The sequence below is a fragment of the Culex quinquefasciatus genome, chromosome 2, assembly GCF_015732765.1.
Source record: "Culex quinquefasciatus strain JHB chromosome 2, VPISU_Cqui_1.0_pri_paternal, whole genome shotgun sequence".
NCBI classification, from domain to species: domain Eukaryota; kingdom Metazoa; phylum Arthropoda; class Insecta; order Diptera; family Culicidae; genus Culex; species Culex quinquefasciatus.
The window spans coordinates 30,434,563-30,459,900 of NC_051862.1; the positions used below are offsets into that span (position 1 = coordinate 30,434,563).

A 25,338-nucleotide genomic window follows, 5' to 3' on the forward strand; every position below is an offset into this window, starting at 1 on the left:
TGAAATTCAAAATCCTACAAAAAAATAAAATTGTAAAACTGTTGAAATAAAAAAATGATTTGATAGATTTACAAATATATTTAAAAATAATGTAAAAATAAAATTTCGGAGAATTATAAAATTTTGATAATTCAGGTATTTTTTTTATTTAGAAAAAAAACGTAGAAAATGTAGAGAATAAAATAAAAATTATAAAAAATGAAAATAAAATATAATTTTTTTATTAATACAAAATATTGAAAATTTCAAAAGTTTTGAAAGTTCAAGAAATGTTAAAAATTTGCTAAATTGTTTTGGAGAATAAAGAAAATTTAAAAAATTTAAATAGGTATGAAATTTGGAAAATTTGGAAAATTCAAAATTTATAATTTTAGATAAGGCCGTTGCAAATATTTTTCAAAGTTTATGTCGCCCCCCCTTTCATAATTGGTCTGAAAAATCAGGGGGCAAAAGAAAAAAATTTCCGGAAAACTTCAAAATTTCCATGGAAATAGAAGTCAAATAACTGAAAACAATCTAAAATGCATTTTGCTGCATTGATAATCATAATTAGCATGTTTAGGCTTGTTTAAAAATGTTTAGAATTTTTATAAAATTCCAGCAACGCAAAAATTTTATTTTTCGCAAAAAATAAAATTTTCGTTAATATGTAGATATTTTGGAAACTAATGACGGCAAAACAACTGGACAAGTGTATAATAAATTTTGAAAAACTTTTTTTCATTTAAAATGTTGACACCATGGCTCGTAATTGGTGAGAGTCGAGGGACGTAAACTTCAAAAAATATTTGCAACGGCCTAAGTTAGAAAGTTCAAAAGTAATAAGAAAGAATAGAAAGTGTAATTCTATATTTTCAATAAATTTTAGAAAATATACAAAATTTTGAAAATGTAGGAAATGTAATTTTTTTTCAATATTTTTTGTTATGGAAATTTGTAATTTGACAAAATTTGAAATTAAGAAATTTTTCAAAAGTTCAGCTTCAATTTAAAAATTTTTTCGATCATTTTGAAAATTTTGAAAGATTTGAATATTTTGATTTTTTTTAGATGAATAACAGGATTTCAAACAGAAGGAAAAGAAAATTTTTGTTTGATGTTTAAGATGTACTGGAAATCTAATTTTTTTTTGAAAATTCATAAAATGTAACAAAACTAGAAAACTCAGAAGCTTAAAAATAAAATAAAATTGGACTGTATATCTTTATATTTTTTTTTTCTAAATAGAAAATATCGAAAATTAAGAGTGCTTAGAAATTTTTCAATATATTCAATATATTAAAAAAAATAGAAAAAAAAAACATGAAATTTTTAAAATAAAAAAAATAATTTTGAAAATTTATTTTCTTTAGAAAATTCTGGAAATTAAAAAAAATAGTACACTTAAAAAATAAACTGTGGAGTTATTGTTTTTTTTATTAAAGCATAACTTTTAAAACAAACTTAACTCCATCTCACATTTTAGCCGCCTTTTTCGGCTTCTTCGCAATCGCCGTCGGATCATCCATCGTGGCCGTAAACTGCTCCACGTAGTTCTGCCCAACGGTACACTCCTCGTTGATCCGCAGGTACGGCCCACACACCGCGCTCATAGCTGGCCACTCTGGAACCTGTTCCGCCTGCGGCACTCCGCTGATCGCAAAAGAAGTCCACAGGTCGACCATCCGCTTGGCGATGACCGTATCGCGCTCGTTCAGCTGGGCCGCTGCCTTCGGGTACGGAAACAGGTACTGCAGATCATCGCTGTGGTGAACTCCGCCGGAAAAGGGGAATTGATCGGTGTCGACGCCGAACCCGAAGCGGGTGTGCTCTCCGGTGTAGTCGAACGAGTACAGGAAGGTCTGGTTGGGTTGGTGCAGAGCGTTGAGTTGGGCTTGCTTCAAGACTGGACCTTTTAAGAGGCAGGTTGCGGCGTGCTGGAAAGAAGAGATGAAACTCTGAAGATCATTTGGATATTGAGGCGCCATTTAGTGACTTACATCCGACATGCTTGGAATCAGCCGGAGTAGATCTCCCGAGGCCAAATCTTCCTGCTTGTAGAACAACGCCGTCTGAAGCGATCGCCCAACGCAGGTAGGGTCGTCCATGCCCATGATCTGGTTCAGCTCGTCGATCATCGAGTACGAGTTGACGTCCTTGCTTCCGAGCAGCTTCTTGGCCTTCAGAAAGAGGAAACTATCGAGCAGAGCGAACGTCCCGTCGTGCTTGACCGTTCCGATCAGCATGGGAAGGTTTTTGCGAGCCTTGCCCCTCCTCATGGCGAAGTACGGATTTGTTGGGTAGAGGCCATGTGGGCAACCGACCGTCAACCGGCAACCTCCGACCTCGTTGACTCCGGTTTTGGCGATCATAATGCGCTGGTAAAAAAACGAGAAAATAATTCAGAAAATTCGGGAAATTTAGACAATTTAAAACAATTAGAAAATTATAAAAATTGAAAAAATTATGAAAAAATTAAGAATAAAAACATATTATTTAGATTTTTTTTTATAAATTTATAGAAAATTGAAAAAAAAAGGAAATTCAGAAGATTAACATAATTGACAAATATAGAAAAATAAAAAAATAAAATTTAGGATATTTAAAATAAAAAATATCAAAAAATTAGACAAATTCAGAAAAATAAAGTTTTAAAAAATTAAAAAAAAAACAACAAAAAATTATGTTATTTAAAGTTATCTAAGTAAATATTGTCGAAAATTAATTTTCACCGCGAAAAAAAAAACATTCTGCCGTTCTGCACATTGGAATTCCACAAAAAAATCAAATATTTTTTACCGAGCCCAAACATGCTAAATATCAAGGTTGTTAATGATAAAATTTTGATGTTCGGTCACTATAATATTTATTCGTTTAAAAAATAGGCCTAATTTTTTTAATATGTTCAAATTTTAATGTTTTCTAAAAATAAAGTATTTTTCTTGTATTTTACAAATATTAGCTTTGCTTGATTTTTGATAAATTTGAGTGTTTTTATCAAACAGCGTTTGTGAAAATTTTAGTATTTTACAAAACACTTCAATACATAGAAAATGCATTCAAAATTTCGCTTCGTTTGATACTTATACAGTCCAGACTTGATTATCCGAAGGCATCAAAAAATTTAATTTGGGATAATCGAACCACAAAAAAAAAAATTTTTTTTTTTCGATGTCTTATTTTTCATTGTCAACTCTAAGTATGACCCTTAAACTACTCTGAAATTATTAAGAATTGTGAAATCCACGATGGCGGTCAAAATGACGGAGTTCCAATATAGAAAAAATGTATATTTAATTTAATAGGCAACCAACAACTCAAATTTGACTAAAATTGGCTCGCAGAACTCAAATATGATGATAAAAATAAGCCGAAAAACAAAAAAAAAAAATGTTCATGATTCGATTATCCGAAATCTCAAGCAAACCTTCGGATAATCGAGGCTTTGGATAATCGAGTCTGAACTGTATAGCGAATCATAAAAATGTGATTACTTTCGAAAAATAAGGCGTTTTAAGAAAATTTTAGTGGTCTACAAAAAAAAAACTCTAATAAAGTGAAAATGCCAATTTTAGTATTTTCGAAAAACTACGGTATTTTGTGAAGTTTTTTGTTCTACAAAAAAAAAGAACTATAATAAAGTGAAAATTCATACCAAATTTCGCTTAGTTTGATAACCATATTGCAAATAATAAAAATTTTAGTACATTCGAAAAATACAATATTTTGTATTTTCAAAGAAATTGTTTTTTTTTATTTGAGTATTTTACAAAAAAAAAAAAAAAAACTCAGGTAAAAGCCAAACAGCATACACAATTTTGGGAGTGACATAAACTTTTTTTAATTTCTGCAACGGTCTTAGAAAATTGAACAAAAAAATAATTGAATTAAAAAAAATAAACCTTTGTAAGAAATTATAAATATGTAATAAATTTGGAAAATTTATATTAAAGTTGTGTAATTAAAACGAAACTATTGGCACTACGCCCCCCGGGGCATGGCCTTCCTCTAACGTGGGATTTCTGCTCCAGCGCCTCTGACGAGACAGGAGAAACCGGGACCGACGTTTTACTTCACCATCCGATAGAAGCTCAGTGGATAAGGCGGGAATCGAACCCGCGTCTCATAGCATCATCGGGATCGGCAGCCGAAGCCGCTACCCCTGCGCCACGAGACCCACGAATTATTAAAACTAAATAAAAAAAATCCGATTTTTTTGCAAAGAAATAAGAAAATGAATAAAAAACTGAGAAAATCGAGGAAAATTTATTTTTTTTAATATTAAGAATTAAAACAAATGATGGTTTTAAAAATGATAAATAAAATAAGAAAATTTAAAAAATTATAGACAAAAAAAATTAAAAATTAAATCTAAAAGTTAAAAAAAATGCAAAATTAATAAAATTCAATACAATTCAAAATTAAAAAGTAATAAATTTAAAAATATATATTTTTTAAATTTATATAGAAAATTAAACAAATTTGGAAATAAAAAACTAAAATAAATATGGATCATTTGAATTTGTGTTATTCTTAAAATTGAATAAAAAATCCGATTTTTTGCAAAAATCGAGGGAAATTGATATTTTTTTTAATGTTAAGAATTAATAATTTTAGAAAATCCAGATTTTTTTCAAAATGATAAATAAATGAAAAGAAAATTAAATCAAATCCAATTTAGTTTTTTTAATTTAAAAAATAAATACAAAATTAAGAAAATTTTATTAAATTTAAAAATAAAGATCAGAAAAATAAAAAAATGTTATAAAATTTAAGAAATTTATATAGATTATAATACAAATTTAAAAATATAAAAAATAGATAATTTAGGAGATTAATTATAAGAGTTTTACCAATCTAGATAACTTTAAATATTTAGAGAATCATGAATAATTAAAATCTAAAAAATTATAAAATTTATTTTTGTTCTCGAAAATTTACGCAATTCTCTGAGATTTCGGTCATTCGATTTTTTTTTGTATTCTTTTGAAGGATTTTTTTGATCGATTTGGTGTCTTCGGCAAAGTTGTAGGTATGGATAAGGACTACACTGAAAAAAAATATATGGTAAAAAATGGTGATTTTTAATTTAACTTTTTGTCACTAAAACTTGATTTGTAAAAAAGCTATTTTTATTTTTTTTATATGTTTTAGGAGACATAAAATGCCAACTTTTCAGAAATTTCCAGGTTGTGCAAAAAATCTTTGACCGAGTTATGAATTTTTGAATCAATACTGATTTTTTTCAAAAAATCGAAATATTGGTCGTAAAAATTTTTCAACTTCATTTTTCGATGTAAAATTGAATTTTCAACCAAAAAGTACTCTAGTGAAATTTTGTGAAGTTCATCGTTTTCAAGTTATAGCCATTTTTATGTAACTTTTTTCAAAATAGTCGCAGTTATTGATTTTTCAAAAGTAGTGCCCATGTTTGCCCACTCTTGAAAAAAAATATTTTTGAAAAGTTGAGAAAATTCTCTATATTTTGCTTTTTCGGACTTTGTTACGACCCTTAGTTGCTGAGATATTGCCATGCAAAGGTTAAAAAACAGGAAAATTTAAGTTTTCTAAGTCTCACCCAAACAACCCACCATTTTCTAACGACGATATCTCTGCAAAGAATTGTCCGATTTTCAATGTTAAAATATGAAACATTCGTAAAATTTTCCGATCTTGCCGAAAAAAATATTTTCAATTTTTTTAAATCAAGACTAACATTTCAAAAAGGCGTAATATTGAATGTTTGGCACTTTTGAAATATTAGTCTTGATTTGAAAATTTCTAAAGTATTGTTTGCGGAATTTTTTATTTTTTTATCTAGAAATTTTTTAAAATGTTCAAAATTTTATAAATTGGTTAAATTTTGAAAATAAAAACATTTTGAAATTTAGCAAAATATTTTTAAACAAATTTAAATCACAAAATTCAGGCCATTTAGAAAAATTATTACTGAATTCTAACACTTACGTAATGCTTCGAGAACGCCCTCATCAACTCCCGAACGTCCAATTCCAGCAGAAACCGTTCCACTTCCTCCATCGAAGCCTTCGGACTGCAACCGGCAAGTTCCGCCATATCCCGTGCGTTCTCATCCGGATGCGGATCGTAGGTCCAGGAGCTAAAGCAGCATCCCGACTGAAGAATCAGCTTGTGGAACAACTTTTCCGTATCTATCGCCGGACTGTACAGCATCGAGCTGACCATGGAAGCTCCGGAGGACTGGGTCATGGCGGTCACCTGGTTGGGATCTCCGCCAAAGTGCTCAATGTACTTTTGAACCCACTCGAAGGCCATGATCACGTCGTGGATGCCGGCGTTACCTGGGATGGTCTTGGTTTTGGTTGAGAGGAATCCTAGCGGTCCCAGTCGATACTGGGGTACGACAAGGACTACGTCCTTCTCCATGAGGTAGTTCGGCGGGTAGTGGGACGCGGCACCGTCGTAGAACATTCCACCGTGGATGTACACGATCACTGGCTTCTTGGCTGTGGTATCCTTCGTGTAGACGCACAGGTTGATGCAATCCTCGAGGTTTCCGGAGAGCTGCTCCGGGCTGTAGTGCTTCATGTCGTGGTACACTGGAGATCCCAACTTGGGGCTGGACACGTCGAGAACACCCGTCCACGGTTTCGCTGGGATTGTCGGCTTGAAACGAGCTGTTCCGTTCGCTGGTTCACCGTACCGAACGTTCAAGAACTGGAGGATCTTGGTACCGGACCATGCTCCCGTTGTGGTAGAACCCTTCAGCGATCCTAACCCCGGTAGGTCAACGATCGGGCTTTCACTGCTGAACATCCTCGCCGCGATCACTGCACTGTTCCGATGGTGAACCACTCCACGAAGCACCAGTCCGCTGATCTTGGACATCTTCGTGACATTGAGCAGTTGCACCCGGTTTCAGCTGCATTTTATCGACAACGATAAGAAGACCGTGAGGTTAATCCGGATGAGCTTATCTGTTCACTGGAACCCAGTTGACGATGACGCGCTGTGTTACCGACGGGATTCTTCAACCGATATCGTTTGATAAAGCGAAATGACGCGGAAGATATTCGTTTATCTAGAGATTTATTTTGGCTAGTCGACTATCTTAAAGTTACTTAACATGCTAAGCTCTTAGGGTAATTCTTTGTGGTGTGTTTTGGTTACTAAGCGTGTGACCAGAACAGCTGATTCACTTGGCCCTGCGGGCCTCATCAGTCGCGACCGTCATCTCGTCCAGGAAGTTCTGTCCGATGGAGAACTGCTTGTCGATGTGCAGGTACGGGCCGTAGATATCTGGGTAACGAGAGGCGGTTAGTACACCAGTTTCAAAGCACGATCGCTCGATCAACTTACTCTTAAACGCTGGCCATTCGGGAAGATCCGGCGTCCGTGGGACTCCGTCGATCGCGAACGAGCTCCACAGCTCGACCATGCGCTTCGCGATCTCGGTGTCGGCGGCGTTCAGCTGCGCTGCCGATTTGGGGTACGGGAACAGGTACAGCAGGTCGTTGGTGTGGTGGACGCCGCCGTCGAACGGAATCTTGCTGATGTCCTGGTCGTATCCGAAGCGCGTATGCTCGCCCTGGTAGTCGAAGCTGTACACGAACGTCCGGTCCGGACAGTGGCGGCTGTTGTACTGGGCTGATCGCAGCGTGGTCGCCTTGATGATCGTCGTGCCGCAGTACTTGAAGAGAAATAGGAGGATTAGGTGATCTTACGGTACCGAAGATCCTCTCTGTACTTACATCGATCAAGCTGGGGATCAGCTTGCGGAAATCTCCCGAACTGAGATCTTCGGCGTTGAACATCGCCTTGGCGGTCAACGGTCCCAACGAGTTGCTGTTCTCGTTGACGGCCAGAATGCGGGACAGCTCCTCCAGCAGATCGTGCCGCATAAAGTCCTTGTTCCCCAGTAGCTTCATGTGGGCGAGGATCACGCAGATGTCCACCAGCGGGAACGTTCCCTCGTGCTTCACGACTCCGGTCAGCATGGGGAGATTCTTGCGTCCACCACCGCGCTTCATGACCTCGTACGGGGTCTTCGGGAAGACCCCCGACGGACCTCCGATCGTGAAGCGATGTCCTCCAATGGTGTTGATCCCGTTGGGAGTTCCTTGCCACTGTTGGAAGAAAGCTCATTAGTCTCGATCAAGTAGATGATCACGCTCATCTTACCATATGCTGCGAGAACGACTTCAACAGCGTGTACGTGTCCAGCTCGAGCAGGAATTTCTCAACCTCCGCAAGGGGCGCCTTCGGGTCACATCCAGCGCGTCGTGCGATATCCCTAGCGTTACGCTCCGGGTTGTAGTCCACCGACCAGCTGCTCGCCAACCCTGCACCCGAGTTCAGGATCACCTTACCGAACAGGGACTCGTCCGCTGCCGGACTGAACGTCAACGCCGAGATGATCCCGGCTCCGGCGGACTGTCCAAAAGCGGTCACCTGGTCGGGATCACCTCCAAAGTGTGCGATGTACTTCTTAACCCACTGGAATGCCAACAGAACGTCCTGGATCGCGGCGTTGCCGGGTATGTTCTCCGTTTTAGTTGAAAGAAACCCGAGGGCAGCCAGTCTGTACTGAGGTACCACCAAGACCACGTCCTTCTCCAGCAGATACTCCGGCGGATGCTGGGAAGCGCTTCCGCTGTAGAATCCACCTCCGTGTATGTACACGATCACCGGCTTCTTAGCTGTAAGCTACAACACAAAAAGATTAGACCCAAAAAACCTGCCAACCAAACCTATACCTACATCCTTCGTGTACACGCACAAGCTGATGCAGTCCTCCAGCTCCCCCAGCGTCGCCTGCAGCTCCTCCTTCGGCAGCTTCTTCATATCGCCGTAGTACGGAGCCGCACGACCCCGCTTCGAAACGTCTCGCACCCCCTCCCAGGGCTCCGCTGGAAGCGGGGCCTTGAAGCGGCGCGATCCGGTGGCAGGTTCTGCGTAGCGAACGTTTAGGAACTGCTGGATGGGGACGCCACTCCAGGCGCCCTTGGTCAGCGATCCGCGGAGTTTGCCCTGGCCGGGGAGGTCGACCAGTGGGAGATGTGAGGATTCGCTGGATGGATGGGTGGAGTCTGGGTTGGGTTCCGCGGAGAACAGCCGGAACGAGGGGTGGAACAGGCTGGTGGCAGCAGGTCGTCGGGTATTTTGCTGGGCGAGGGCGCCCAATCGCTGGGTCAGCATTTTGGACAGCGGGGACATGGCGGATTATGGAGGAGTTTGAAAGGGGCTTCCTGAAAAAGGGGGAGATTATGTTTGATAAAAATGATTAGGCTTTAGGTCGACAAACGGCGTTGGGAAGGGAAGAAATATGTGTGCAATCTTATCTCAGTGTGGGATTTAGAAGTGACACTGAACTTGTGAAGAAATTGCAGCACTTGTGGGTGACTGGATATTGTTGTGTGAATTCATTTGTATACAATTTTACGAATTAATCTTCTTTAAGGAAAGTTCTTACGCCAAAAGTGACAACTTTAGCCACTGAGGAACCGATTCCGCAAAATTTGCCGATTGTTTGGGAAAAGTTATGTAAAATCAAATTTTGATCACAGGAGGCTGAATAAGCAAACAAGCTAAAAACGTCAAGAAACGAAAAAAGACAAGACAAAGTTTGTCGGGTTTAGCTTGTAATAATATATAATAATTTAAAAACAAATTCTTTGCGATTCTACGTCAATAAAGTAATATCCAAATCAAAGGGGCCTTGGTTTGGCCTAAATTTGGCATGGAAGTTTTTGGTCAAAATAATTAGACCCATATTTTCATGTTTGGCGATTAGGGTGGTCCTACCCGAAGTAGGGTGGTCAAAAAAATGGCAATTTGTTTTAAAGATTTTCAAAAATCCTACATTTTATAAATATACGGCTGAACCAATTTTAGCTCACCACCTTACAAAAGAATGTACGGGTTTTAATGCAAAATTCTAAGACATTTTTAAACCATAGCTGAGTTGGCGTTATGGCGTTATGCTTTTTGTTTCTCCGACTACTCTAAAACCATACGATATTTTTGCAAGCTTCAAAAAGCGTTTTGGAGATCTGGACATGCCTACAAATGCTTTTAAAAGATTGCAAAAATTTTGCGTTGTTCAAGGGATACAGTGAAACCTCTTTTTACGCGGTGCGTTACGTTTTTCTAATTTGTCGATTTCTCTGGAACGACGTATTATTTTTGCAGTCTATTAAAAGCAATTTGTAGGTTTTGTTCAGATCTACAAAACGCTTTTTGAAGCTTGCAAAAATATTGTATGGTTTTAGAGAAATCGACGAAATAAAAAAGCGTAACGCCACCGCGTAAAACAAAATTGCTTCAGAAAGATTGCAAAAATATTATGCCGTATTTGAGAAATCGACAAAATACAAAGCGTAACGCCTGCGCACTATGCGAGGTTTGACTGTAATATGTTAAACCTGGGGTGAAGTGATTTTATACATTTTCGAAATTCAGGTTTATTTCAAACTTTTTTATGCTCGTCTTTTTTTATTTTTTATTAGGCTGGTACAAATTTTATTTTAAGTTTTTGTCCCCCCCCCTCCCCTTCAAAGTTGGCTCGAAAAATCAGGGGGCAAAAAAAATATTTTTTCAAAAAACTCTAATATTTCAATGAAAATTTAAGTGCAATCAATTGAAATTAATTTTGAATGCATTCCCCTGCGCTTAGAATCATTTTTAGCATGTTTCGGTTGATTTAAAAATCATTTGAATTTTTAAAAATTTTCGATGTTTATTATCGCAAAAAGTTTTTTCGCTAAAATTTTGGTTTTCGTCAAATTTAACATTTTTCGAAAACTAATGATTGCAAAACAACTGAACTAGTGTAAAATACATTTTAAAACACCTTTTCCGTGCAAATGTTGAAACTATGGCTTGTTATTTCAACATTTTTATTTTTTTAGTTTTTGCCCCCTCGAACCCGGCCCGAGCCGAGGGACAAAAACTTTGAAAAATATTTGCATCGGCCTTAGTAAAAAACTTATGATTTATTAATATTTTGATCCCCATTTTACTACACACATATTTTGAAAAAAATCTTAGTAATTAAAACAATTTAATCCGTTTCTTTGTTAGTGAAACTAGTAAATATCGTCAAAACTTTCATTAACTTAGGTAGAAATCTGTAATAATTTCAAAAATATAAGTATTTCATATTCCAATTTGAAAATTATGATGACCCTTTTTATGAACTGACCCTAAAACTTACTTTGCACTTAGAATCCTTCCCTCGAGAATCGAACTGATTATCCTGATTATTCTCTAAAGACAGTTGGCTAACGAATCTGATTTACTACCATCTGATGAAGGCAGACAAAATGTTGAAATCGGAGGAATAAGGCTGTTGCAAATATTTTACAAAGTTTTGTCGACCAACTCGTCCCTCCCCCCTCATTATTAAATATTGGCTTGAGTAATTGGGGGTAAACATAACTTTATTAAAAAAAAAAAAAAAACCTTCAAAATATCTTTGACATTTAAAGAACAATCGCTGAAATTTATTAAAAATGCGTTCCTCTGCGTTTAGAATCATTTTGAGCATTATTTGGAATTTTAGTGAATTTCCGATGAACTGTTAGGCTGTAAGAGTTTTTTTTTTCTAAAATGTTGTTTTCGGCGAATCTTACATTTTTTGAAAAAAAAAAAAAAAAACTAAACAGCTTGAAAAATTTTCTAACATGTTTTTCCTTGTGGCTCTGCGATTCCGAAAATGCATTTTTTTAAATAATTTATTTTGTAAATTTGGCCCGTAGCCTTAAACAATCTTTTAAAACAAATCTTAGATTGACGCATTAGATTTTTTGATTGACGCAAGGGGAATAAACTAAAATAAAAATATTTCAAAAGGTGGTAATAATGAGAAATCGACTAACTGCAAAGCGTAACGCATTACAACAGGCCTGCCCAAAGTCCGGCCCGCGGGCCGGATCCGGCCCTGAAGCCCTTTCATCCGGCCCGCGACGGCTTTTTAAAATAGTTCTATGGCCGGCCCTTAAAGCTGTTCATGAAGTATTAAATAAATAAAAAAATTGTCTGAATAAAAAAAAAAAGCTTGAGATCAAGTTTTAACATATTATAAGAACATTTTTCATGGTTGAATTTAATTCTTATAATTTTTATATTGACATTTTTTAATTGAAAAATTGTCCAGGAAAACAAAATTGTCCATTTTGTAAAATTGTGGAATTTAAAAAAAAAAACTTGGATTGTTGTCTTAAAATTTACAAAAAGAGACAAAATGTTATTTTATTCAGCTTTAACTGTGTTTACTTCAAATTGCAGTTTTGTCCTATTTCCTTTTTTTATAAATAAGTAAGCGAAACTAATGTATTTTTCATGAACAACATTTTAGTGATACAGTTTTTTTAAGTTTAAAAAATCGAATTAATCATACTGAAAATAGATTCCTGCAAATATTTTAAAAATAATAAAAAATGTATCAAAAACATAAAAAATGCAGCAATCATTGAAATTTGAATGTTTTTTTTAATAAAAAATATATATCAAGGTATTTAAAATCGTCAAAAACAATATCTATACAATTTTAAACAAAAAAAAAAATAAAATAAGTAAAAAAACACATTTTTGAATGTTATCTTTGTTTTTCATTCTTATAATCAAGATATATGAATCATATTTGCAACACTAGTTCTTTTATGTATTTACTTTAGAAGAACCCAATCATAAGAAAATTGAAAAAAAAAATGTGTTTACATTTTCAACTTTTATCAAATATTAGTTCCGGCCCGCCACTGCTTCAGAAAAATCAGATCTGGCCCGTAGGGCAAAATGTTTGGGCACCCCTGCATTACAACGTTACTTTTATAAACAGCAACTTGTTCGTTATGAGTAAAAGTCATATTTTTTTTTGTAAAGACTACAAAAATGTTATGATTTTGAGAAATGGACGAAATACTGAGCGTAACGCATGTGCTATTTTTTTTTAAATTTCATTCAGTAAAAATGTTAGGGAAAAAAGTTGAATATTTTTAATTAATAACAAAACGATTGATGAAATCATACTATACTTTTAGATAATTGTCAGTCCCTTAATTTTTATTCTGAAGTTTCACTTGAGATCGATTTCAAGTTTGAAAAATAAAATTTTAAGAATTATAGTATATCGGTTCCAAACTCACTTTTCTAAAGCTTCTTCCAACCACAGCTCACCACCATGCGTCACGCGCAACCTTTCCCAGTTTTCGAGTAAAATCCTCCTTTTCCTTTCGGGTTTTCCTATTTTTGTATCGTAACTGCACTCGAATCGAAATTCGCCGCGATGCACACTAAACACACTGTTCCGACTGGTTGCTCGAACGTCCTAAACGGTACTGAGCGAAGCTCGTTACGTTGCACTGGATGCAGTTACGGTAGATTCCTAAATGAGTACAAATATAAGCCGAAGCTGAACTCCTCGCGGGTTCTTTCGATGAGCTCATTTGAGTCGGGAGAAACGTCGGGGAAAAAAGTCCCGATGCCTTGAGCTAAGAAAAAGGGGTTGGTTTTAGGGGAAGTCTTAACGGGTGTAATCAAATTGATGCCGTAAACGATTAGTTTGATGATCGAATAAAGACATCTTAGTTATTTGACTAAAAATCACCTACAGGCTCTATAGATATTTTTGGAAAAGTAGGATTTTGTACCGTTCCTTTTATTTTTTTTTAAATTAAGTTTCCTTAAAGATTTTTTTAAATGTGACCATGTTGATGAATTTCAACCAAATATTGATAAAATAATAACCAATTTATGATTAACTCGTGATACATTTTCATCTTTGCATTTTTTATTTTTTATCTTTGCATAGAGAAACCTCTTTTTACGCGGTGGCGTTACGTTTTTTATTTCGTCGATTTCTCCAAAACCATACAAAATTTTTGCAAGCTTCAAAAAGCGTTTTGTAGATCTGAACCAATCCTACAAATTGCTTTTAAAAGAATATAAAAATGTTGCATCGTTCCAGAGAAATAGAGAAGTTATGAAACGTAACGCACCGCGTAAAAAGAGGTTTAACTGTATGCAAGATTTCCCTGTAGAATAATTGTCGATATCGATTGTACTTTTTAAAACACTTGACACTGTGCCAACTATTTCCAGTTTGTTCGAGTTTTGCCTTCCTCACCTTACTGAGGAAAGGCTATAAAATCACTCGAAAACTGAAATTCTCAATAAGACCTCCTAGACCCACCTTCATGTATACCTATCGACTCAGAATCGAATTCTGAGCAAATGTCTGTGTGTGTGTGTGTAGGGATGTGGGTCTGTGCACCAAAAAATATGCACTCGATTATCTCAGCACTGGCTTAACCGATTTGGACCGTTTTGGTCTCATTCGATTCGTCTTGGGGTCCCATAAGTCCCTATTGAAAATTATGAAGTTTAGTAAAGTACTTCAAAAGTTATGCTAAAAAAACGATTTTGACTAAAGTCCGGAAGATTGTAAAAAGGGTGGTTTTTGTAAGAAACCCCAGCATGTTATACATTTTTAGAAAGGTATTTAAAAGACCTTTTCAACGCGACCAATATATTGAAGATCTGACAACCCTATCAAAAGTTATTAGCAATTAAGTGTAATTTATGCACTTTTTGGAAGCCGGATCTCAGATATCACGATGAAAACGTTGTCCGGATCTATCATGCAACCCGTCGTTGAACAGGTAATCAAAAGACCTTTCCAACGCGTCCAAAACATTGAAGATCTGACAACCCTATCAAAAGTTATAAGCACTTAAGAGTTATTTATACACTTTTTGGAGGCTAGTTCTCAGATATTTAGATGAAAACGTATTCCAAATATATCATGCGACCTATCTTTGGATAGGTAATTTAAAGACCTTCCCACGAGCGTGTCTATTTTGGATAGCATTACCCTTTGAATGAGAGGAAGGCACCAACCACCTAAGGGTGGATTAAGTAACGTTTTTCCGTTGTTTTTACAATTTAAATACCGCACACAAAACACTAAGTAACACAATTAACTAGTGTTCTTATTTTTTAAATATTGATTTAAAACTGGTACCTTTTTGTACAAATTTTGCTAAAATATCCCGTTTAATTTCACTTGTCACATGCACTTCAAGTGTCCATAGTTTGTCATTCGATATTTTTTGCTTCAATATTCCGCGAAGACGAACCAAAATCAACTAGTTGGGCGCAAGTGATGCGTCGACCTTAAATATATTTCCCCACGATAAACTCACATTTTCCCCTCGTACACGTGTCCTGTCCAGCTTATCACTTTTATCACACAAAAAAGGATTAAGCTATGGGTACGATTTTGACTGTGGCAGCGCGCGATATCTACCCATACAAACTCACACCTGGAAGCTAATTAAAATATAACTCTCAGGTGTGTTTTGCTCATCCTATAGGTGAGTGATAAGCAGAGTTCGATAAAAAAAAATCGGCGTACTCGATAAAACAACGTTAACGTAAACAAATCGTTGTGATGACGTGTTTTCTTCTGTTTTGTACCCGATTCAATAGGATTAATTCAATGAAAGATAATAATCGGTCATGATGTTCGTTATCTTAGACATTCCTTTTTGGGTTTAAGGATAAGTTTAACTGAACATATTTTATTATTCGTTAAATCATTACTAGAGTTTTTTGCTTTTTGCTTTTTGCTTATTGCTTTTTGCTTTTTGCTTTTTGCTTTTTGCTTTTTGCTTTTTGCTTTTTGCTTTTTGCTTTTTGCTTTTTGCTTTTTGCTTTTTGCTTTTTGCTTTTGCTTTTTGCTTTTGCTTTTTGCTTTTTGCTTTTGCTTTTGCTTTTGCTTTTGCTTTGCTTTTGCTTTTGCTTTTTGCTTTTGCTTTTTGCTTTTTGCTTTTTGCTTTTTGCTTTTTGCTTTTTGCTTTTTGCTTTTTGCTTTTTGCTTTTTGCTTTTTGCTTTTTGCTTTTTGCTTTTTGCTTTTTGCTTTTTGCTTTTTGCTTTTTGCTTTTTGCTTTTTGCTTTTTGCTTTTTGCTTTTTGCTTTTGCTTTTGCTTTTGCTTTTGCTTTTGCTTTTGCTTTTTGCTTTTGCTTTTGCTTTTGCTTTTTGCTTTTTGCTTTTTGCTTTTTGCTTTTTGCTTTTTGCTTTTTGCTTTTTGCTTTTTGCTTTTTGCTTTTTGCTTTTTGCTTTTTGCTTTTTGCTTTTTGCTTTTTGCGTTTTGCGTTTTGCTTTTTGATTTTGATTTTTGCTTTTTGATTTTGATTTTGTTTTGTTTTTGTTTTTGTTATATTGTTTTTAGCTTAACCGTTCTGTGAAGAAAAATCATTAAAAAAGCTATTCTCTCTTTTTGTAAAGATTAGAAAATTAAATTTTGGTTTTTTTTTACGAATCTGCAGATTTTCTGGACTCGGTTCTAGAGTGGCCAAAGTTGTCACTTTTTGGCGTAAGGATCTTCCTTGGACTTAAACTAATACAATGCAACAAAGATCACCTAGATCCGACGCTCCGTATTGAACTGATTCGCGTTCGAACAAAACCGTCGAAATTTTTTATATGTATAGATTTTAAGTTTCAAAAATTTTGAGAATTAAAGGATTTGAAGGTTAGAATCTACCAAAGAGAAACAGAACTTATACGAGTTTTATTATCAAATCTCATAAAAATAAATCAATTTTTGAAAAAAAAAAATCCAGACAGCAACAACACACATTTCTGGGAAATGATTCATTCCTGGTAATGTTTCATTGTAAGGGATGGGCCATCTTGACAGATGGAATTCTTGAAAATGAGATATTTTTTTCAGTGGTAAACCATGAAGTCTTATCAAATACGATTTTCCATTGTAAAGAATTCACTTATTAAAAAATTGAAAACTGATTTGGATGTCCGTGATATGTAGTTGAAAGTGAAAGTTCAGATAACCAGTTTATTGCCTTTTTATTGTGATTTATTAAAAAAGGATTTGCGATTCAAGGTTCACCAATTGCTCATTCCTCCCCTGCCTCCGTCAGCTTATCCCGCAGCTGCTCGCAGGCCGCCGACGTGTCCCGCTTGGCGTCCGGACATTCCAGGTTCGATTTGCGCCACATACAGTACGCAAAACTGCTGGCCGCCGGATTACACTGCGGTTCGGTGGTGGCAGCCGCGTACTTGTCCGTGTATTCCACGCACTCTTTAACAAACCTGTCAACCTGCGCATCTTCGTACACCTGTTCGGCGTAGAACTTCTTAACGATCGGGCCGACCGCTTCGGCGCTGAACAAATCTCCGGCCTCGTCGGTCATGTTCCACTTCCGGGCAACGCACTGCGACACGCACACAAATTCCTCCTGCATTTTCTTGAGCTTTTCGCACGAAAATATGTCCAACGGGCCGGCGATCTTTTTGGCATCGATGACGCCCTCGGCACTGGTCAGGACGTGCTCGACGAAGCATTCGATTTTGGACACCTCCAGCTGCAGGTTCTGCTCCTCGTTCAGATTGTCACAGCAGTGGTACTTGAGGGGTCGCTTGCAGGTGCCATCTTGGGGTTCGCCAATTTTCAACAGGTTTGGGTTTTTGGTTTGGTAGGTGTAGAAGTTCTCCAGGATGAAATCATCTGCAAATTTTAGACGATAATTAGACAATTGTTCAAAACATCTACAAAAAAAACTTACTGTAGTACGAATCCTTGAAGTCATACGCCCAGCCAGGACTTAACAAGAAACACACTGTGAGCACCAGTCGCAACATTTTCACTTTGCGGTAGAATCGTTGTAAACGTTGTGAGAGGCAGAACAGAAATGGACCCAATTTTATATCGATTTCGATTTTGGTTCTAAATGCACCAAGCGCATTTGGAATGAAATTTCTGGAAGAACTGGTTTCGCTTTGCGGGTTATAATTTAGAATCTTGTTTTGAATAATTCTCTCAGCAGGTTGAACATTTCGCTTACTTTTGTTGTTTGCTTTTAGGCTGATACAAATATTTTTAAAGTTTTTGTCACCCCCCCCCCCCCCCCTCGTCAAAATTGGCCCAAAAAATCAGAGGGCAAAAAAAATATTTTTACAATAAACTTCAAAATTTCAATGAAAATTCAAGTGCAACCAGCTGAAATCAAAATAAAATACATTCTCCTGCGTTTAAAATCATTTTTAGCATGTTTGGGTTTATTAAAAAATCTTAAGATTTTTTAAAAATTTTCGATGCAAAATCTTTTTTTTCGATACAATTTTTGTTTTTGTCAGATCTTAGATTTTTTGGAAACTAATTATTGCAAAACAACTGAACTAGTGTAAAATGCATTTTAAAACACTTTTTTCATTTAAATGTGAAGATTATGGCTTGTTATTTAAATTTTTATATTTTTTTTGCCCCCCCTTGACCTCGGCCAGGGCCGAGGGACAAAAACTTTTTTAAATATTTGCATCGGCCTTATAGTTTTGGTTTTTTTTGCTTAAATTGATTTTTTTTCTTTAATTGTTATATTTAAAATTTATTTTTCAATGCTTACTGCTTAAAACTTTTTTTTTTATTTCGTCAATACAGTACAGACTTGGCGTCGAATACCTCGATTATCCGAAGTTACGTTTATTGGCATGCCTCGGTTTAGCGCCGCATATTATATGGGGGAAGCAACATAACTGAGGCAAAAAGCTTATGGGATTTTGGCTATACGGGAGACATTGGATATAATTCTGAGAAAAATCATCCAAACATTAAAAAATATAATGTTTTAGAATATGGATGGTGTCAGTTTTTAATGCATTTATAATAACATGAAAATTTTTCACAAAAATATGAATTTTCTTGTATTTTGAAAATGCATTTTTTCCTAGAAAACATCCTCAAAATTATTGATTTTGCTTTATGGGAATCAAATGATCGGGATTTTTCAATCATTTCGAAAGTTATAACACACATTTTTGAAAATACTAAAAATTTTCACAAAACTACGTATTTTTGGAAAAAAAAAACTTAAAATTTAAGTTTTTTACAATATGGGTATCAAATGATAGGATTTTTTCATACATTTCGGTGGAAATAATATATTTTTCTGAAATACGCAAAATTTCACAAAACTATGTATTTCCGAAAAATACCAAAAATTTCAATTCTTTTTCTTATAATATGGATATCAAATGATTGGGTTTTTTTCATACATTTCGATAGTATTAATATTTTTTGTGAATTACTCAAAATTTTCACAAAAATGCGTCTTTTTGATTTTTTTTGTATTTTTTCAAAAATACGTAAAGCTGTGAAAATTTTTATCATTTTCAAAAAAAATGTGTTTTAACTTGTATGAATGTTTAAAAATCCCGATCATTTCATACTTATATTTTAAAAAACTAAAGTTTTCAGTATTTTTTAAATAAAAAAATGTATTAAAATGTATAGAATGAAATTATGAGCATTGAGAAAATTTTGAGTATTTTTACAAATATGTGTTATCATTTTCGAAATGTTTTAAAAATTCTGATTAATTGATTATAAAAAAAACTAACTTCTTTAGCATTTTTTTGAAAATGCGTAATTTTTTTGAAAAAGTTTTTTCAAAAATGTGTGTCATAACTTTCAAATTATATGAAAAACTTCCGATCATTTGATACTCGTATAACTGAAACAATATTTTTTTAGAAACATTGCATTTTCAAACTGTAGGAAAAAATACGTATTTTTGTGAAAATTTTCATGTAATTACAATTGCAACTTACGGAATCGAATATCCGAAGTTTCGATTATCCGAAATGAAATTTTTTCGAGGTCTTCGGATAATCGAGTCTGGACTGTATATTTTTTTCAATATTAATCTTTTGGTAAAAAAGGTTTGTCCATACTTTTCGTATGCTCAAAAGTTGCCTTTTTTGGTCATCTGACAGATCAACTAAACTTGAAAATAAATGTGTTTTTTATTGTTATTTACACTTTTAACGTACAGGTTAGTCACCTCAAACCGAGAATTCGAAATTTTTGATTGTTCGACCAAAAGTCGTAAAAAGCCAAGCAAATTCTTTTACCATTAAAAAAATCAATTTTTACTATTTTTTTTTACAAATTTGGCAAAAAAAATAGTTGTAAAGCATCTTAATAAAAAAAACTATAAAACACTGACAGATAAAAAAACTTTACCACTGACACTCCATAAACCAACAGCGAATGTTCAAACTGAATTTTAACATCCACTAAATTTAAAATAAACTCGGCAAAAATAATATTTGCATGCAGAATTATAAAATACAAGCCTTACCCGACAAACTTCGTTCTGTCTTTTTTTCGTTTGTTGACGTTTTTCACTTTTTTTGCTTATTCCCATCCCCTCCCATCCACTTCAAATCGAGCAAAAAAAAACTTTTTAAATAAATTTAGATTTTTTTTTGTAAAGCGTTTGATTATCTGAATTAAAAATTCCAACGTTTTATTTTTTGTCAAGTCTTTATTAAAACATTCTATTGTTTATTTTTTTGAGCTCAGAAATTTTATTCGATCTTTAATATTACTGTTTTTCAAACAGTTTTTAATTTTTAGTCTTTATTTGATTTAAAATGCCTATTATTTGATCACCCAAACGTCGGGAATTCGAAAATGTGATTTGGTTGGCCACCCTGCAATAATTTTGAATCATTTTTTTTTGCAAAATCAAAATTTATCGACGCAAATGGATTTTTTATCGGATATGAAATGTTCTATTCTTTCGTTTCTTCAAAATTTCTTTTAAATGTTCAATAGTCACTGATTTTTTTCTTAAGCTTTAAGGCATGAAGTATCCAAATAAACCGAAAACAGAGCAGAAAAAGGTGAAATAAGTCTTTGGGATCCTCAACCGCATTGGACCATAAAACGAACCTATCGGCAATTAATCGCTCGTAAAGTGCCATAAAATTATGTGTTTTCCAGATTCAGATTTCTGCAAGTCTAGCATGACAAGCAGAATTTCAAATTGTGGTAGTCTGGTCAATCCTTTTTTCGTTTTAGGTCAATTTCTTATTTAATTTTTGTAGTAAAATTCAAAATAAAATTGAGGAAAATTTAAAGCTAGCTTAACATAAAAAAAACTAACTTAATCTACCTAAGTGGTTGGTGCCTTCCTCACTCTTTACCAACTATTGGTGATTCGAAGGGTTTGGACACAAATTTCATCTAGTTTTTCTTAAAATCCGCCAAAAAAAAGTACATTAAAATCACTTAAGTGGTCATAAATCGACACAGGAAAGGTTTTATGATTAGCCATCCAACGATGCACAGTGGGCGAAATGGAACCCAAAATCGGACTTAATTGAACGCGGCTGGTTCCCTGGTATGAATAATAGTGTTTCTTATGTAAAAAAATCCGGGGAATCGATTGGTGATGGTTTCATCCACCGCACGAAACGGCAAAGGGTCCATTTTGCCCCAATTCCCCATTTTTAACATTTTCTTGAAAATCGGTCTGTATTTAGAGCGGAGGCTTTATGCGGCCTTCAAAATGCACTTAACTTATGTGAAAATGTCCCAGGAATCCAGTAAAAATAACCACTTGCACCGCAAAAATCATCTAGGGTCAATTTAACCCCAATTCCGCTATAAAAGCATTTTTGGCCGTTTTCAAATGTTAGGTCAGATTTTAAAAATCTGAAAATATTTTTATCGTAAAGATCAGACAATTTTACATAAAAATGACGATTTGCACTTGATATTTTGACAGATTTATGTTGATAAAAATAAAATGTATGTGAAAGGCAGTTTATTCTGCGTTTGGGAAAATTGGCCCAAAAGTGATTCTTCAATCTTTTTATTTAGTTTAATTTCTATATCAACATAAATGTGTCAAACTTTCAAGTGTAAATCGTCATTCTAATGTAAAATTGTTTGATCTTTACGATAAAAATATTTTCAGATTTTTAAAATCTGACCTAACATTTGAAAACGGCCAAAAATGCTTTTATAGCGGAATTGGGGTTAAATGGACCCTAGATGATTTTTGCGGAGCAAGTGGTTATTTTTACTGGATTCCTGGGACATTTTCACATAAGTTAAGTGCATTTTGGAAGGCCGCATAAAGCCTCCGCTCTAAATACAGACCGATTTTCAAGAAAAAATGTTAAAAAATGGGGAATTGGGGCAAAATGGACCCTTTGCCGTTTCGTGCGGTGGATGAAACCATCACCAATCGATTCACCGAATTTTTTTCCATTAGAAACAGTATTATTCATACCAGGGAACCAGCCGCGTTCAATTAAGTCCGATTTTGGGTTCCATTTCGCCCACTGTGCGATGGGTTGGATTATGGATCCGGATATATAGTTTTAATACATTTAAGTGAGATCTGGCCTCAAAAAGTACATCAGATCTTTGATGTTTTGGACTCGTTGGAAAGTTCTTTCAATTACTTAACCAACGGTGAGTTGGATGATAGATTCGGACATAGTTTTAATACATTTAGGTTACGGCCTCAAAAAAGTACATAAATATCACTTAAGTGGTTATAACTCGAGACAGGGTTGCCAGATCTTTGATGTTTTGGACTCGTTGCGATTACCTAACCAACGATGTATAACATGACGATATTTGAATCGATTTCTGGTCACTTATCCAACATCCGGATAAATACAAAAACACATTTTTATACATAACTTTTGAACTACATATCGAAACTTTATAAAAATCAATAGGTACGTATGGGACCTTAAGCCAAATCGAATGCAACTGGTTTGATCAAAATCGGTTCAGCCAGTGCTGAGAAAACTCAGTGAGAATTTTGGTCACATACACACACACAGACATTTGATCAGTTTTCGATTCTGAGTCGATAGGTATACATGAAGGTGGGTCTACGAGCTTTCTGTGAAAAGTTCATTTTTAGAGCAGGATTATAGCCTTACCTCAGTGAGGAAGGCAAAATGGTTGAATGAGATTGTTAAACGAGCTTCGAGCATCAAACATCAAAGTTAAAAGGTGCTAATGGCTGAGCAAATAAAAACGAATCAGAATTGGCAGCAAAAAAGAAAGCATTAATTTACCATTACTAATATGTCCAACTGGAATGTAAATTATGGGAACCCCCTCAGTGGCCTAGTTTTGTGTTTATTTTGCTTTTTATAGATAAACTTTATACAAAAACGATCATAACTCGTCAATTAGGCATTGTCATCGAAACAATGGGCACATTTTTCCACATGCAATCATCACATCTTTATTTCCATCACTCAACTATAGATCATCACGCTCAGTTGTCATCAAAGTCATGCTTGCCGAACATCGTAATCGGTTCGTTGTTGGCCAGCTTCTCGCGGATCTTTTCGCACTTTTTCGACTGCTCCTGCTTTTCCTTGGGGCAGGCCATCGTCGTCTGGCGCCACATGCAGTAGCCAAAGTGGGACGAGGCCGGATTGCACCGGAACTCCTCCGTCTTGGCGGCCATCTTTTCCGCGACCTCCTTCAGGCAGGTATCGACGAAGCCCTCCACGAGAGGCTCTTGCCACGGGTCAGCGGCAAAGTTTTCCTTCACGAACGGGACCAGCTTGGTGGCTTCGAGCAGGTTTCCGTCCTTGTCCAGGATGGACTTTTTGCGTCCGACGCACTCGATGGCGCAGATCAGGTCCTGCTTGGTCTTGTTCATCTTCTCGCAGTTGAACATGTCCACGGGGTCGATCATGCCGCGCGCCGAACGCTCCTTGGTCTTCTGCTCGCTGAAGCACTGCTTCTTGAGGTCGCGGATCTTGTCCAGGTTGTCGGTGTTGGCATCGTTGCAGCACTTGTGCTTGTGGTGCTGCTTCTTGCACTTGTCGTCCGCCGGGTCCGCCATGGCCGGGGAACGCCGGAACCGATCGGCCGAGGTCAGGACATCCTCCGAGTCGAGCAGATCTTCCAGCAGGAGTTCGTCTGAAATTGAAGGGGAGAAGGGGTTTTAAGGTTACGAAGATCACTCGATCACCTAGCCAGCACTCACTGTAGAACGAATCCTTGAAGTCGTAGGCGGCCACCAAGCCCAGGAATGCCAGACAAATCACAAACTTCAACATTGTTCCGAAATTGACCACCGTCACGATCAACCAGCCAACCAGGAATGGATGATTTGCGTAACCTCGCGTGTCATATTTATACTAAACGCCGTCCACCTTGTTCTGGCAGGTAAACAGCTGATCATCAAACACCGTTTCGCTAGATGGATGGATGGGTGTTAGAGCTGTCCGGGGGGAGATTGATTCCTGGAACTCGCGGAGTTGGGCGCACCACGCGAGAGATCAATCGCTCTTCTGGAACACCCAGCGGTCTCCAGAGGCTGATGATCGTTAGCTGCGGGACGTGTTGATTGATGGCTTGCAGAGATTCTAGATTGTTGCGTTGGGATTCCCGATTTTATTACCTCATTGCAGAAACGGGTTTTGCAAACATTTCAAGCAACATAAATCTACCACTTTTCCTCAAAACTCTCGTAAGAACGATAACGCAAGATTTTAAGGCGCACAGCGTGCGCAAAGTTGTCCAAAAACTTGCGGGAGAGATTCGCATCATGAACGCGCGAGATTGTCGTTATACAGTTAGGAGACGGGCTTCGACTGATTCCAGCTGAGAGGCCGGCGTGTCTCTAATCAGTGTTGGTTTGGTGGTTCTTGTTACACTTATTCTTTAAGCTGATTATTCTTGAAGGCTCGATGATGTTTGGCGCGCGGGGGTGTGACAAAAAGGGAAGCTTTTTGGGGGCTCTTCTGGGTCGCATTCGAGATTTGGTTCAGTTTTGCGCTGGATTCGATGTTGGGTGAACGACCCCTTCGTTCGACCAGCATGATTTCGTTGAGAAGGAAAAACTGGATTTGGCGATTGTTATGCTTGTTGACTCTGCCATGTGATTCCCCTTTTTATACAATGTGTACTGAGCGAGTCGGAAGTTGTGACAGGTAATAAAAAGTAGTGTATGATATTAATCTCTAATCTGAAAGTGTATCAGATTGTGTGGATATGGAGAAGTTCTCAAGAGTTTCGCAAACTATTTCGCGATTTTAAATTTTGTACTTTTCCATACCTTCTCTATATCAAAAGTAGCAATTTTGCATCGTTAGTTTTTCCATACAAGTCTCCATACAAGTTTGGAGGCGGGTCATACAAAATAGGTACATAAATCTGTATCTTGAGATGGGGTTTTCTGATCGATTTGGTGCCTTCGTCAAAGTTGTAGATTATAAATTCCCAAAATACCTAATTTGCCATGACATTTTCGAAAAAAATGTGATTTTTGAAAAATATCTAAACGATTATAAATACCCGCCCAAAATTGGTATAAACATGAGATTTACGGCTTCAAAACTGCTTTTTACTCGTTTCAGAATGCCATTCCCTATGAATTCGACGGGATGGCCCATTCCTCAGAATAATCCTAGGTAAATGTTCGTTGATGTTGTTGTTTTTTTTTCTCAAAAGAATGGAAACAATGAAGCTCATAAAGATTTTGTTTTCTTTTTGGTTCATTTTGATCTTGATATCCTTTAA

The 25,338-nt window shown here is 36.0% G+C and overlaps 3 protein-coding genes across 3 annotated transcripts; all 3 read right to left on the reverse strand.

The window, feature by feature from the left end:
* Nucleotides 1-1,426: 1,426 nt before the first annotated feature.
* Nucleotides 1,427-6,860, reverse strand: LOC6036079 (glutactin). Its single transcript, XM_001846120.2, has 3 exons — nucleotides 5,947-6,860; nucleotides 1,980-2,357; nucleotides 1,427-1,916 (listed from the first exon to the last, which is right to left on the reverse strand). Exons 1-3 carry the CDS (start codon nucleotides 6,844-6,846, stop codon nucleotides 1,455-1,457), a joined length of 1,740 nt encoding a protein of 579 aa, XP_001846172.1. The 5' UTR covers nucleotides 6,847-6,860; the 3' UTR covers nucleotides 1,427-1,454.
* Nucleotides 6,861-7,030: 170 nt separating this feature from the next.
* On the reverse strand, nucleotides 7,031-23,917 carry LOC6036078 (acetylcholinesterase). The gene is made up of 8 exons (XM_001846119.2): nucleotides 23,801-23,917; nucleotides 23,080-23,733; nucleotides 16,895-17,490; nucleotides 8,719-9,180; nucleotides 8,140-8,664; nucleotides 7,710-8,084; nucleotides 7,318-7,648; nucleotides 7,031-7,257 (listed from the first exon to the last, which is right to left on the reverse strand). Exons 1-8 carry the CDS (start codon nucleotides 23,871-23,873, stop codon nucleotides 7,154-7,156), a joined length of 3,120 nt encoding a protein of 1,039 aa, XP_001846171.2. The 5' UTR covers nucleotides 23,874-23,917; the 3' UTR covers nucleotides 7,031-7,153.
* On the reverse strand, nucleotides 16,818-17,658 carry LOC6036077. The gene is made up of 2 exons (XM_001846118.2): nucleotides 17,549-17,658; nucleotides 16,818-17,490 (listed from the first exon to the last, which is right to left on the reverse strand). The coding sequence occupies exons 1-2, from the start codon at nucleotides 17,622-17,624 to the stop codon at nucleotides 16,880-16,882; spliced, it is 687 nt and encodes a 228-aa protein (XP_001846170.1). The 5' UTR covers nucleotides 17,625-17,658; the 3' UTR covers nucleotides 16,818-16,879.
* Nucleotides 23,918-25,338: the final 1,421 nt, after the last annotated feature.